Below are 16,371 nucleotides of genomic sequence, written 5' to 3' on the forward strand. Positions count from 1 at the left end.
TAGCCGTCGGCGCCCCCCTCCCCTCCCCCAGTACTCATGGCCTAAATCCTACAACTTACAGGCTTAGTGTGCTTCCCTGGGTCTTCCCTCTAGATTCATACGTTGTAATTCAATATCGTAAGAACGTATGGTGTTTGGGCGAAAGCTTAAAGCTACATAAGCTGGTGTGTTACGCCGAAAGGCGGTTATACCGGCTATACAGATACAGATACAGAATCTATCCTCACCTTTACAAGAGGCTGCCAACGGTAAACATGCAACTGCCTCTGGTGGAGGTTAGAGGTCACAGGTCAAAGTTGATTTATGCAATAGCACAGGTAAACATTGACACCGGTACATTGACATCGATGAACCCAACTAGTCTCCACCAAACTTTTTTTGCGGGGTGAATAAATCGTAGAAATCGGCCTAAAAAGGGAATTAAGTGGCCAGAAAAAGGTAGCCGGCCAGAGAAGCTCCATTGCCGCGCCAAGAAGCAATGGAGCTTCTCTGGCCGATCTTCTCTGGCCAATTAATACCCTTTTTAGGCCGATTTCTACGATTTATTCACCCCGCAAAAGAAGTCTGGTGGAGACTACCTCCTTGATGAACCAGAGAATCAAAACTCGCGCAAATAATAAATTGAAACAAGACAGGAAATCACCAAACTGAATTTTCCATCATAATTGTTTAATTGTACATTCTTGATGAAATTAGTTATCTATGATCATTCAATTGAGTCATTCTATAAAAGTTGCCATTAAATATTTAAACAGGTAAAGAAATAGTATCAATGTTGATAGTGGGTAACTATAACATGGTGTCCATATGACATGAAATCTACAACCAATTCTAATTTCAATAGGAATCTTTAAACAATATATATATATATATATATATATATATATATATATATTTGATGACTGATTCTTTATGTACAAATATAATGTATGATATAACAGCTTATTGAACATTGCCACACAATTAGTAATACAATATTATAGTAATACAATATCATAACACTCGTTATCACTCGTTATGTATACATTATAATACACAAAATGCTTTACTAATACTAGTGTCACAGAATGATACATCCGACACGGCGACAGGACATTGTGATTCCCGTGCCATATTTGCATGCACAGTATATATATCTATATATCTGTATATCTATGTATCTATATATCTATCTATCTATATATCTATCTATATATCTATATATATCTATCTATATATATCTATATATCTATATCTATCTCTCTCTCTCTCTCTCTCTCTCTCTCTCTCTCTCTATATATATATATATATATATATATATATATATATATATATATATAGATAGATAGATAGATAGATAGATAGATAGATAGATAGATAGATAGATAGATAGATAGATATAGATATATAGATGGATAGATAGATATATAGATAGATAGATAGATAGATAGATATAGATATAGATATAAAGATAGATAGATATATAGATAGATAGATAGATATATAGATAGATAGATAGATAGATATAGATATAGATATATAGATGGATAGATAGATATATAGATAGATAGATAGATAGATAGATAGATAGATAGATAGATAGATAGATAGATAGATAGATAGATATATTGCGAGCTTTGATAGTTTGTCCCTGTCATTTGTAGATCCAAAGTGTCTCCTATGCATGGCTGACAATAAATGAATACTAGTATATGCTGATCCATATACAATAAGCACAACACTACACAATGATGTCGTCGAGTGTTCATGAGTTGTTCACTTCACATGTTCTCCCCACGGCGTCAGAAGTACGTGGTGATTTGTGACGGCATGGTCCTCAGGTACACCGATGAGTCAGGGGGGCTGTGGCAGCTCTCGGTGAAGAAGTAGGTCTGGCGATGAAATTTCATAATCAATCATTCAATCTGCCTTTAGTATCAGGTCTAAAGAAACAGGTGTGCTGATTGCAATCTCCATGTTTCAAAAAAATAAAACATTAGAGCAAGAAGTTCAATGATTTATTTATTTATTTATGACGATTTACCACATTTGTGGAAGGATTGACATAACAGGTGACTATCACCTTTTCAAAGATGTCAAACCTGAGACCAGACTGTAATGTTTGAACCACTCACACCGGGAAGGTCCCCTACTCTTTTCGATAAGTGTGGTGGGTTCTTTAACGTGCGTGGGGTGTGGCTCTCCCAAACACGGGAATGATCACCAGTTTTTACAGTTATCACGGGATTCGAATGGCATGAATGACTGGTTCTTTATGTACAAATGCAATGTATGATATAACAGCTTATTGAACATTGCCACACAATTTATGTGCTTTATGTGCTTTATTAAACTCCATTAGCGACACACAAGACATTGGTACAAAATCAAGTATGTAGCTAATCTTCCTGGAGTTAAAGTAATACCAATACACAACAATAGTACAAATACACTACAATAGTACAAATACACTACATCGAAATTACATTTCCAATCTCAACTAAATAAGTGTGATGAATAATCAAGTCTAAGAACATGAATATAAAACGCCCAGAATAGACAAAATAAGATGCCACTCACCGTTTCCTCGCCAGAGGCCATCTTGTCCATGACCTGGATGAGGTCCGTGGGGTCTGGTCGGGCTGCCGGGTCCTTCAGCCAACACTTCTGCATGATCTTATACCTGCACAGAGGAGGGGATTCTTAATGTAGTTTTGATTGTCACCACAATATCGAGACAAATAAGATACTTAGAAGTTGAAGCAATTTGAGGTTGGCGGACACATCCCATACTAGTATTATGAATGAGATATATTTCAAAAGCGTTTTAGTCTACCGGCAATAATAAGAGACAGAGAGTTTCCATACCCATTGTATGGTTTGCTTAATTTGTTTAAGTATGCCTGTGTTTTGATGCTGATGTATTTCTGGAATATTGTCAACACATGCCTACTCATATCGTCAGTCTATTCACGTCATATCTCATTAACCTCACCAATTCATAATCTTCATAGAGCCGCAGTATCAAAGCTTCATTCAAATTTACATGCTAAATCCGATAAAGTTAAAACAATAAGAAGAAACGTACATGTGGTCAGGGCAGCTGTCCAGTCGGTCCATCCTCTTCCCGGTGGATAGCCAGTCTATCAACTGTTTGTCAGCGGACAGGTCTGGATAAGGTCGCCCGCCTGGAATTTAAGAAACCGAACGGCAGAGTATGACTTTCCGGAATCACAAAAAAGTGAGTTTTGAAGTGATGGTTTAAGATTGATGACTTCAAATTGTTTCACAAGTTAAAGCAATTCTACACACAGTGAAATTTGGAAAACCGTTAACTTACCCAGAGAGGCGATTTCCCACAAGAAGACCCCATACGACCAACTGAAAACAGATAAAGCATTAATTTACATTGTAGTTGACATTTCTCATTGACTAGAAGACAATGAAAGTACAGATCAACATAATTCGCATGCATGTAAGCTATGGACACTGATCATGACTAATGTATTGCTTGTCGATGATCAGACATTTGTTTCGTATGCATCAAAGAAGCACACTACATTTTGCTTTGTACATCAACAAAATTAATTTTCCTCACATGTCGGTCTTGTGGGTGAAGGCTCCGTCCTGGAGAGACTCAAGCGCCATCCAGCGGATTGGCAGGGGTCCGTCATCTCCTTGTTGCTATGGATACCGGATAAAAGAAAATGATTCATTGGTCAATATGTATCACTACGTAATCTTGCGAATTTAGGTAGGTTTTAGACACAATATTGGTTATCACATCATCGTCTCAACTCCATTCCTTCAAGACGTCCATGGTTTGCACCGAAGACTCTTTGAGACAAATGAATCATTGCTTGGTTTATGCTTTGTACACCTTCATATCTATAAGAAAGATTGTTAATTTTGAATTTATCATGCACTTACGTTGGACAGCTTGACGTACTCAGACTCGGTGTAGATGTCCCGGGCCAGCCCGAAGTCACAGATCTTGGCCTCCCTGTCCGCAGAGATCAGCACGTTCCTGGCAGCCACGTCCCTGTGGATCACCTGCAATGTTTAAAGGTGAATCTTGACTTTGTGTATCGAACGATCCCTGAAATATATTGTAAAGATGTGCATGTGGTATACATTAAACTATAAGCATAACAACGGAGGACCAGTGCAATGCGAGTTGAAAATGATCCGAAACCAACCACAAGGCAGGCAAAGGCTTGCAGCGAGTACTAGTACTAGTATGTCAAATTTTGTACATCTTAGATGATGCAAACTGCAACAAAAGTTTGTTTCTGTCAGCGCCGGTTTTGCGTTTATTCTATTTTTTTTTACGTTTACGTACCTTCTTCCTCTTCAGCTCTGCCAGCGCGTTGGCCACTCCCCGTGCAAACTTCAGGAACTCCCCGTCCTGCTCGGCCGTCACTCCCAGCTGCCCCGGGGACTGGCAGCGGTGGCGGCAGGAGCTCAGGTAGTTACGGAGATCCCCGTAAGGGGCGTACTCAACCAACAGGTACACACGTGCTGTACGGAGCAAATGAAAGAAAGCTAAAGATACAGTAGATGGACATACATCATTTTGATTAAGTTAAAATCAAAATGTATCTATGTTGTTGAAATAATTTACAAGTGGGGTCGTAAGTGCGCGACTCGGAACTAAGAGTCCTGGGTTCGAGTCCTGACATGCCACCGATCTTGTGCCTTTGGGAAATGCACTTTACACGACTTTTCTCACTTCACTCAGGTAAAAATGACTAGTATTGTCCTGTAATGTATTTGTCCCCCGTGTTGGTGGCGGCATTAATATAAGTTGAAGAAACTTGAGTGTGTCGTCACCACGTCTGGTAATTACATGTTGGAATAAAAAATTAAAAAAAAAATTTACACGTCCATTTACACGCTAAAGCTAATATTTCCATGATTGATAATGACAATGAGCGTTGATCAAGGCACACCTGGCTGCATGCTGGAAATGTACAATTCCACACATACTTTAAAGTCTTACATTTGTCCAAGACGTATCCGTAGAACTGAACGATGTTCCGGTTGATTTGCGAGGGAGAGGAAGTGTCTTGAGGAATATAGAGTTCGGACAGCAGCCTGGTTTCCCTCAGGAAGTCCCGTTGTACGACCGGTCCTGCTTGGTCTGAGATGGAGACAAACAATATTTAACTATTTCAAAATTTAACAGCGCCGTCAGTCTAATTCCCCATCAAAAGATTTTCTACAAACGATTGTTGAATATCATTTGTCATAGTTTGTTGCTTCGTTATTTGCCTTTATGGTACGTATTCTATGTTCTCAGGGTCTCCCTCAAAATCGGCACACCGAAGATGCTAAAGAAGATCCCATTACAAGGAAATGGTACTATACTGCCTGCTTACCAGCTCTAATTGTTTTGGCAGCCACGGTGAGTTGCGTTGTCTTTTGCCGCAGCTTCGCCTTCACAACGTAACAAAACTGGCCCTGTCCGATCTGCTCTACGATAGTCAGCTGTTCGCGCTTCATCTGCCATTTCCGAACAACGTCTTTGTTCTCCTAAAAACGTGTTGCAAAAGTAAGATTGATGACCGGGGGCAAGGCATTTGTTGGTAATGTAGTTTTGAACTAGAAAGGTAACATTTGCAAAGCAAATACATAATGTTTACCTTCGCATACGGTCTGCTCTGAGCCAATTCCTACTCAAATGCATTCATATATATGGTCAGACAGGAGTCTAAATCCCTCCTGCTATAAAATTGCAACATGATGTAACCCAACACCAGTTACCAGGGTGACAGACGTCTGGTTCAGGGCATTGGCCTTGTTGGTTTGGAGAAGAATAAGAAGAAGAGGAAACAGAGCAAAAACAATATGTTTTCCTTCATGGAAAATCTTGCGGGACATACCGGGTCATGTAACCAGGAGATAAGCTCGCTGTCCATCTTGTACTTGTGTCCTTTGTTCTTCTTTATCAAGGAGAAGATGACTATAACTGCCGCGCAGAGCACAGCGGCGGGGATCAGCACGGCAGTGGCAATTAGACCGGCACTCAGACCGGGCTTCCCTGCAACGACAGTCCATTGAGATCATTGGCGGAGACGCGAGAATCAACAACAAAGTGAAGACCAATCTGCTCACAAATTGACTCCAATATTCAAATGTCTTTTGAGCAATGTTAAAACCCACAAGATCACATGTGCAGTGCATCTTGAATCAAAGGGTAATGGTAAAAGCGCGATGAAAGTTTGATGATAGTGAGATGAAATAGGTGGTGGAAGTGATGTTGCCATTAACTTTTGACATGATTGAATATATACAAAGACGAGACCATCCAGAAAGGTTCTTTTATGTTTGAAATAGCTCCATGAGCTCCATTGCAATTGCATTGTGTTAACAACATGAGTTCTAAAGAATAATTGGGACGTACTTGGTGGCTCTGGCCTAGGTCTCACGTCAAGACGGTGGGACACCCTCATTTCCACACCGTTCACATCGCGGACGACACATTCGTAGTCTCCTTCATGCTCCTTCGACAGCCGTGGTATCGCCAGGACGTGGCTGGGAAATACAATCAAATAACATAGACGTGAATTCTCATTGAAATACAATGTAGTTGAAATAATCACATTCCATAAAACATACATTTTATAAGCCACAGGAGAACCGTGTTAACTCTACCCATGAGACATCGCAGAGAGAGAAGTAGGTGATAAGTGAAGAAAAATATGAAGACCACTCGATAGCAATATCATAATACTGGTTTATTTGTTTCATGTAAAACTCCTAACAATGGTTCCCACATGGCACATATTCATACTAAAAACATTAACTATATCAATAGACTAGATGGCGATTTTAAGTCAGTCTCTTCAGACATAAGATCTATACCCCCCCCCCATAATTGCAGTCTTTTGACGCATATTAAAATAAACAACAGTGATACTGACTTGGAGTAAAATGATGACTTCCTGATCACTCCGTCCGGTAGTTCCTTGCCATCTTTTGTCCACGTCAGGCTGGCAGCATCTATGTTGTAAGAGTGGCAGGTGATGTTGAAGTCGTCCCCAGCCTGGGGTGAGGAGTCACTCGCCGTCACGACCACGGTAGGATCCGCTGTAAAATGGACATGCATTTTGATTGTTAACAAATATCAGGTCGTACAGCACAGTGCCCAAGACTGGTCGAAAATCATAAAGAATTTAGAGCATCACTCAAACCAACCTTTTATTTCAACTTATTACTTGCACTGTGACGTGTTACCTGTTCTACCAATGTGAGGTCCATATTCCATGTAGAGCCAAGTGATGTAGAGCAATGTAAAATCAGTTGGATCCCATGCATGTGTCTAAACACATAATGCCATGTACTTACGGATGTCGCAGGCCACCCCCTTCCAGCCCGGAGCACACAGACAGGCGCCGTTGAAGGCGTGACACGTGGCGCCGTTCTGACAGACGCAGGTCTGGTCACACAGTCCGCCGTACTTCCCCTCACTACAGCCTGGAACATGATATCATCTGATAAAACCACCTGATAGGTGTACCTCCGCTCGGTTACACGTGTTCTGCTAAGCTCAGGATACAAATACAAGAGACACTGATATTCTTCCATATCTACTCTTTACATCTGGTAGACGGTTCCTACTGATGAGTGTCAGAACAGTTGTACTGACACTCATCGGTAGGAACCGTCTACCAGATGTTAAGAGTAGATATGGAAGAATATCAGTGTCTCTTGTACTTGTATCCTGAGCTTAGCATTACGTGGTATGCATGATTGGTATCATGCCCATTTTCTATCCGTCCAAGTACTTATCATCCACATTTAGCAGTTTAGTAGTCTTTCGCAATCGAGATAGTAATAGCCTAGGGGTAGGGAGGGTGGAAAGCGCTGGGAGAGTGGATGGAGCTTTTTCGACAGCCGTCATTCTGTTGGAGGAAGTTACTTAATTTTAATTAAAATGTTTATGCTGATTGGACAAGAGTACCAACTGTATTCCCTTGGCCTGTATGTACCCAAAACGTACCTCTTGCAGAAATGTCCAGTTTGACCTCAAATCTCACTGTGTCATTAGTTCCAAAACAGATCCAACTTGACTTCTGTCTGGAGGACACGTGGTCGATCGTCATGTCCAGCACGACGAAGGGACTGTTGGCCTGGACCCAGCTGTCCTGGAACATCAGGCTCCAGGTGGCGGGGTGGATCTTGTGTTGGAGGGGGTCGTCAGGGCTGAAGGGGGGCTGCAGGAAGAAAACAGACCCCTTGCTCAATTTACAATGTAGATTTGTACCACCAACTTAGTCCTCTTGCTCATGTTCTATGTCCTTAACCAGTCATAGTGTGTTAAAAAAGTTCAAACACAAACATGTTACATACAATATTGGAAGCGAAAGGTTACAATTATGAAAAAGGAGTGTATCAATAATCACATTGTACAAAAATGACCAACCCTGATAACACCGATGGTCATTTGGGACCCGGTTTCCTGGTTTCCCTCAGTGGCATCAGTACAGACGATTTGGGAGTCGTTGACCAGGTGGGCGAAGAAGGCATCGTTTGCTATAAAGGCGTCCACGTACTCCAGTCCACCTGCATGTCAATGACAACACTTTACTATATCGGTGGATAGAATTAAATCCTGTGCCAATACATTAATATCTAGTCCATCTAGTATCTAGTATATCTAGTACTATTACTGACATGCACTATCTAGTCCAATTGTTGACGTCTTCATTCCACGTCCTGCATTACATATATAAAATGGTAGATTCTTTATAACGTGTTTAATTGACTTACATTGGTCGTTGTCAGTCAAGAGTTTCACTACGGCATTCGGGTCGAAGAAAAAGTCGGCATTGCTGAAGTTGGCACCCGGGTCAAAGGCTGCTACGCGAAATCCAAGCTTGGTGTCAAACATAACGCCCTGAATAAGGCACAACCGAAAACAGTCAAAAAATGGTGGAAATGCATACCCATGCAATGAGGAGTTTATCACACCGTTTACGAGTTTGCAATTCGGTCACCATATAGCCTTTTTTAATTGAAAACAACCATACACACACACTACACACACACACACACACACACACACACAGAGACACACACAGACACACGAACGCCCCTAAAACTATAACCTTCTTGACGAAGGTAAAAACAGTCCTTACCTAACATTAAGTAAAATAAAGTGTACCTTGTCGTCGTCAACCACCGGCGTTTTGCAGTTGTCGTTAAAGACAGGCGGGTAACCCTCCACGTCCTCCACATCAATGGTCACCGAAATGAACGAAGTGGCGTTGTTCTGTTCGACATTTTACAAGTTCAAGAAGTTACCTTATTGCAGATACTGACAATACTGCCAAATAACACTTGATGAACATTGCTCTCTCTGTAGGCGTAGCTGCAATGTATGACTTTATCACATACATGCATCAATGTACAATGTAATCATAATCGATACAGCACATATTGTTCCGTATACTGTTGTCTAAGTGTCTAAGTTACACTATGATATGCTAATCGAACTTCATTGGTAAAAAAAAAATGAGTGTTCTCATATCAACTTAATAATATGTCGAATTAGCATGAAATATCATCTGCGATGGTTTGTAAAATTACTCGCTGAATTATATGTATTGCATGCATGTAACATATATTTCAGCGAGCAATGTATAATTCAGCGAGATATAGTTTACTAGTACCTTTTCCTGTTGTAGACTGACGTTGAGGATGTACTGTCTGTCCACGGTCACGTCAAGATGCCGACTCAAGTTCAGGAGTCCAGTCTCCTCATGAAGGGTGAATCTCTCGAACTAAGAATGAATCATTGAGAAACAAAATCAAGCTTCTTTGTTAATATATAGTAGTAGTCTGGTAAAAACTGTAACACAACGAACAGACGGAACGAGCAGCCCCGTCTGTCCTTATTCGACAAATCCCCATACAAATGACTTATTCATCTGCAAACCAAACAAGTCATTCTCATGGCAACAAACGAAAGAACAATCAATTCTGACCAAGAAAGTCGACACGACTGTTTCGGGACGACTATATTCTACGGACAAAGTACATGTAAGTATTGCCAATTAACTCCTGCAATTGCAACGATGCACAAAGCACCTCAAGAAGCTACCACGATGAACCACAGGCAATGGACATTACCTTATTGCCCGACAACAGTGTGAAGCGGGCGCCAGTCTGGTTTGTCAGGAACCCGTTTGACTCAAGTACCCCAGGCATGTCAAGTACGGTGGAGCCGACCATCTCGTCCTGTAGGTGGAAGCAAATGAAGTTGAAAATCATCCTTCGTTTTTTTTTAATTTCAAGTTTGATCCACGGTTGTTATAATTGTTCCTCGTACCAAGCCGTCGATCGAAATTGTTGAAAGCAACCGCCTTACCTCTCTTATAGTCAATATCAGGTTTTCGTGGTTTGCTGTGGGAAAAGAAATAGAATAATGAATTATTTTCAGGACAAACGAAGTATATAAATGCCATGTTCTTAGCTTGCAATTGGACTTTTCAGAAAATGATGCCGCGCAGTTGCATTAAGCTGCATTTCTTTTCATAATTTCTTTTCTGACGAGATTCAACTCTGCATGGCAAACAATGCCCTGACAGTAGTGCATGGTGCAGGTACCACCATATTTTCTGCCAGGGCAACCTGAATGACCACATTAACACATAAATTCAGTAAGTTTAAGGTCTCGTACAAGTTAGGTCCCAAACAATGCCATGTACTTACGGATGTCGCAGGCCACCCCCTTCCAGCCCGGAGCACACAGACAGGCGCCGTTGAAGGCGTGACACGTGGCGCCGTTCTGACAGACGCAGGTCTGGTCACACAGTCCGCCGTACTTCCCCTCACTACAGCCTGGAACATGATATCATCTGGTAAAACCTTATAAATATACCTCCGTTACACCTAGCAGAATATGTAGCAGGTGAAAAGAGTAGATATGGAAGAACTTCAACGTGGTATGAACGATTGGTATCGTGCCCATTTTCAGACAAAGTACCTATTATCCACATTTAACCTAGCAGTCTGATAGTAATTAGCAATCGAAGTAGTACTAGCCTACGAGTAGCAGTGGGTAGAGTGGACAACGCAGGGAGAGTGGGGAAGTTATTCTGTTGAAGAATGAATCTGGTAACCAGTCTTCTATACATTGTGGGATACATATAGCCATGGCAACAACGAATGCACAAGGTTTACTTAGTAATACGTTTAATGTGCTGATTGGACAAGAGTGTCAACTGTATTCCCTCGGCCTGTATGTACCCAAAACGTACCTCTTGCAGAAATGTCCAGTTTGACCTCAAATCTCACTGCGTCGTGAGTTCCAAAACAGATCCAACTTGACTTCTGTCTGGAGGACACGTGGTCGATCGTCATGTCCAGCACGACGAAGGGACTGTTGGCCTGGACCCAGCTGTCCTGGAACATCAGGCTCCAGGTGGCGGGGTGGATCTTGTGTTGGAGGGGGTCGTCAGGGCTGAAGGGGGGCTGCAGGAAGGAAACAGTTTACAATGTAACAACAGTTTAGAGTTTAGTCTTTATTTCATAGTTTACAATGTAGATTGGTCCCACCAACTTAGTCCTCTTGCTCATGTTCTATGTACTCTCCAAGCAGAGGTTTGGGTTTTGGGTTATTTTTGGCGTGTTTTTAGTCTTTTTTTTTTCAGGGTTTATTTTTTTTTGCACTGGAATTTTTCTTTCAACCCAAAGAAAAATTCCAGAGCAAAAAACAAAGCCCGATAAAAAGTCTGAAAACACGCCAAAAATAACCCAAAACCCAAACCTCTGCCTGGAGAGTAGTTCTATGTCCTGAGGCAGACACCGTGTATTAAAAAAGTTCAAACACAAACATGCTACATACAATATTAGAAGCTAATAGTTGCAATTATGAAAAAAAGGGGTGTATCAATAATCACATTGTACAAAAATGACCAACCCTGATAACATCGATGGTCATTTGGGACCTTTCCTGGTTTCCCTCAGTGGCATCAGTACAGATGATTTGGGAGTCGTTGACCAGGTGGGCGAAGAAGACATCGTTTGCTATAAAGACGTCCGTGTACTCTAGTCCACCTGTATGTATGTCAATATAACAATGGCAACACTTTACCATATCAGTAGATAGATTTAATCATTGTGCAAACTTATATCAATGACAACGTGACTTCCAAGACCTGCAGTAACAAGTGTGGTGATTCGTAAGCCCCCGTCACACATAGTTTAATATGGCCTCCCAAACACTGACACCCCTTCCCCCCCCTAGCCATGGTTAGGAGTAGGCCAATAGGGAGCAAAATCGGCTGCGGTTTGCTGGCAAGGTTAGATACTAGTTCTGGTAACGTTCGGTTGCACTAGCTGAATGTATCAAAATGATTAAGACAATGTTCAGGAGGTTCAGCAATGGTTGACTGATGGTTGGCTTGTGTTCGGGAGTAGGTCGGCAGTGTTCGGGGCGTCTGCAGGGGGGGGGGGGGTCAAATTTGACACAAATTCGATTCGCACAGAAATGTAGCCATCGGCCTACTAAAGCTCCCGAACTTCAGCCAACCTTGGTTTGATGGGGATCGGGGAAGTTTCTGAATGTGTGACAGGGGCTTCAGTGACTTACATTGGTCGTTGTCAGTCAGGAGTTTAACTACAGCATTCGGGTCGAAGAAAAAGTCAGCATTGGTGAAGTCGCCACTTGGGTCGAACGCTGCTATGCGAAATCCCAGGCTCGTTTCAAACACAACACCCTGAATAAAGCACAACCGAAAACATTAAAACAGTGAAAATGGTTTAAATGCATGTGTCATACATATATAATTTGCATGTGTAGAGCCCTACGCACAGAACGTAAAATTCTACTTACGGGCTTGCACCACGGCCACAAAATACCACGTTAAAATCAACTATACATAAATGTATATTTCAACGCTGGTAAGAGCCCACTCATAATCCACGAAACGTCCAGAAAGTATAGTTCGAAGCAAAGATCACTCAACACTAAGTAATATGAAATTTGCATAGAGTGACCCTTCTCAGCAACTTACAGAGCCTAGTAGGCTCTACTTTTGACTTGCGCAACTTGTCTGACCAAGCCAGTATTAATCTTTTACTGAGGAGTTCGCCCCTCTTGCGTCTTGAAGTTAACAAAAAAATTCTGATTCTTACTCAAACCTTTATACTTAATACCCAACGATTTACAGTTGCCTAATGATTTATATTGCCGTTAGTCTTGTATATACGAACGCTCATTTGTTGTTTTGTCATCTTCATACTTGTAACTTGTATTCTACGTCAGGGGTGTGATTAATATTGAAAGTTAGCTTCGGCTAGAGTTTCCACCTCTGTGTCTTGTACCATGTCGTGTACTTTGTTGTTTCAATAAATATAAAAAAATATGAATTTTACCTTGTCGTCATTGACCACCGGCGTTCTGCAGTCGTTATTAAAGACAGGCGGGTAACCTTCCACGTCTTTAATGTCAACTGTCACGGTCATGAACGCCGTTACGTTTTCCTGAAAGGCAGTTTTACAACTGATTACAGATAAAATATTGCTTTCATTGCTTTCCACTAGTCACAAATCATGAACGTGAAGCTTGTGGAAAATTTTACCTCAAACTTTTAAGCTCTGCTGCAGTACGATAGATACCTGCTATCGAACTTACTTAACCTTCGTCTTTGCTGCCCCTACCTATCCACTAAATATCTTGAACAACTATCCACAAATTCTCAAGTTGTGTTCTTAACAAAGAAACAAAAACACAAACATACACAGCCCGCTGTGCCAACACGACAGCTGAACACGACAGCTGAACTATTTTCGAACTTAACCTTTCTTTCCACAACAGCTACTCACATACCAAATTCTGTTCACAGCTTTAGGAGTTATGCCGTACGCATACAAACAACAAATGCATAAAAAGACCACTGAAGTACCGTTGGAAAACGCCAGGTGAATCATTTTTGAACTTGAGCTACCTTTTTACAACCGGTACCCACTACCAAATGCCATGAAGATACATGGATCCGTAGCTTCTCGAGTTATGTTGTTGACATAATATTCTTGTCGAAGGTAATAAAACGGATATTATTAAGGGTTGGTGTTGACAATTGTTGTCACAGCACATGCTTACCTGCTTCAGGTGTACACTGACGTTCAAATCGTACCGTCTGTCGACAGTGACGTCCAGTGGGCGGGCCAGCGTCAACACACCTGTGTCTTCGGCCAGATCAAACCGGTCGCGCTGAACAAGACGTTAGGAGTGACATGAGCGTAAATTTTGTCAGGTGCAATGTATTGTCAGCTTTTCAACCAAGACATTCAATGAAATTGGTTTGCTGCCTACATAAGTTAACAGTAACTAGAAAGGTAACATTTGCAAAGAAAATGCATAATGTTTACTTTCGTCTACGGTCTGCTCTGTTAATTCTAACTCAAACACATTCATATACATGGATGTCAGACAGGAGTCTAAATCCCTCCTGCTGTAAAATTACAACATGGTGTAACCCAACACTAGTTACCATGGTGATAGACGTCTGGTTCAGGTCATTGACCTTATTGGTTTGGAGAAGAAGAAGAAGAAGAATCAGGGCAAAAATAATATTTCATTCGGTAAACATAAAAATTAGAATCTAGGTGAGCCTTATTGATGTAACTGCTCAAGTAGTAAAACCTTTGTAGCTGAACATAAACAACCAATGTTAAAACGTGAAAAAATGACATTATTCTTCACATACCGTGTTTCCAGACAGAAGTAAGAATTTGTAGGTACTGGTGTCCCCATTCGCTGCGCCGTTGGTGGTACCGTTGGTGGTACCATTAGTGGTACCGTTGGTGGTACCGTTGGTGGTACCGTTGGTGGTACCATTAGTGGTACCATTAGTGGTACCATTGACGCTGTCATTTGCGCTTGTCTGTGTAGGGATAGGTGTGGTCACGTCGTTCCCAGGGGACGGAGATGACGTCTCGTTCCCCACCACGAAGGTGGAGAGATCTATCACCGTGGACTGCACGGCCATATTCTATCAAGCACAGGAAAAGGACGGTATTCATCAAACCACAATCTTCTAAACAGATAGACTTCCGAAATTCCGCCATATCCAACAGTTCCTTTTGACGACTAGAAATATGTGAACTTTTTTCAGACAATGTCCAGGTGGCCAATTCCAGAATATTCCACGACTTTCTAACTCCTCTGGCACTAGTATATTCACCCTGTCCAGCCAATGACTGCTACTTCTGGCAGCCGCCGAAGTAATCTGGTGGAATTTGTTATTCAAGCATTGCTTATTATGCTGTTAAGAGAATCTTCCAATGAAGTCAAGTAATTCAGGTCTGTTTTGGCCGTAAATTTTACTCTCCATGGAATGTTAATGCGCCATTAGCTTATGTAAGAGAGATCGAAAGAAAATCGGTTCAAATTCTAGCGTCCATATATAAAAATCCACCGCTCCCTGTACAGACATTCTGTAGACTGTTCTGAGAAAAGGATTATAGAAAAGCAACAAACGTTGTACGTGACAATTTACTGTAACACATTTAAGACACTTAAAACACAGAGTAACACAGAGACACTGAATGATGCAATATGTTTTACCTCTGGTAGCGATACCGATACCGTGTCGTTGGTGACATAGCCACCTTGGCTGTTGACAACTTCTGCCATAATTGCAACACAGCAAACTATGATTAATGCGACGCCCAGACGCCACGATGCCGCCATTTTAACCTATAGCAACAAAGAGTAGTGTACAGTTAGCACAAAAGAACCACGAACGACGGAGTGTCTTGACTAATGATAATATTGATTAGAATAGGAAAGTCACTGCCAAACTGCTACCCTAAAAATAGTCCTAATCTAGGCCGTCTACCAATTTCTCAGTGCATTGTTATTAGATTAGTTCAAGACGGCTTGCTCTTAACCCTTGGGGTTAAAATTAAAACTCTTCACTCAATCATCAATCTATTCATTCATTCATCCATCCATCCATCCATTCATTCATTCATACAAGCATTCAGTGTTATCAGGTCAAACAATATAATATAGTGTTTGCAGGTATGTCGGTAAAGTTTGTGCATTTGTTTACATATTTATCTGATTCGAACGAAACGGGTGGGGCTATGATATCTGTCTGAACTGTTCTTCTTCTTCTATCCCAGTTCGTGCAAACCTCAGTTAGTTGAGGGCTCCAGCACGGTGGGGGTAGGGGTATTGGATGGGGTGGTCGCTCGCACAAATTTTTGTGTGTGTATGTTGTGGTCTGCAGCTCCTCAGTGGGCAGGGGCGCCAACCCTGTCCGCCACCGATCGAGAGCAGGGTGGCGGTGAGTGAACTGTACCTGTCCAGCGCCTGGGGCCGTCACGACCGCCACGCACTCCACCAACAACCGGCAAGTGCTCATGCACTGA

At 41.6% G+C, this 16,371-nt stretch overlaps 1 protein-coding gene across 1 annotated transcript; it reads right to left on the reverse strand.

Annotated features, from left to right (window-relative positions):
• Positions 1–1,525: 1,525 nt before the first annotated feature.
• On the reverse strand, positions 1,526–15,687 carry LOC109473862. The gene is made up of 28 exons (XM_019773980.1): positions 15,560–15,687; positions 14,700–14,984; positions 14,093–14,203; positions 13,366–13,473; positions 12,581–12,707; positions 11,909–12,045; positions 11,247–11,460; positions 10,699–10,827; positions 10,355–10,389; positions 10,117–10,224; positions 9,657–9,767; positions 9,149–9,256; positions 8,755–8,881; positions 8,408–8,547; positions 7,985–8,198; positions 7,330–7,458; positions 6,906–7,071; positions 6,386–6,516; positions 5,865–6,022; positions 5,361–5,514; positions 4,982–5,122; positions 4,322–4,500; positions 3,910–4,032; positions 3,578–3,663; positions 3,320–3,360; positions 3,068–3,167; positions 2,560–2,662; positions 1,526–1,871 (listed from the first exon to the last, which is right to left on the reverse strand). The coding sequence occupies exons 1-28, from the start codon at positions 15,683–15,685 to the stop codon at positions 1,782–1,784; spliced, it is 3,681 nt and encodes a 1,226-aa protein (XP_019629539.1). The 5' UTR covers positions 15,686–15,687; the 3' UTR covers positions 1,526–1,781.
• Between the last annotated feature and the right edge of the window lie 684 nt (positions 15,688–16,371).

Source organism: Branchiostoma belcheri, unplaced genomic scaffold (genome assembly GCF_001625305.1).
Source record: "Branchiostoma belcheri isolate BF01 breed outbred unplaced genomic scaffold, Haploidv18h27 scaffold3, whole genome shotgun sequence".
NCBI lineage: Eukaryota > Metazoa > Chordata > Leptocardii > Amphioxiformes > Branchiostomatidae > Branchiostoma > Branchiostoma belcheri.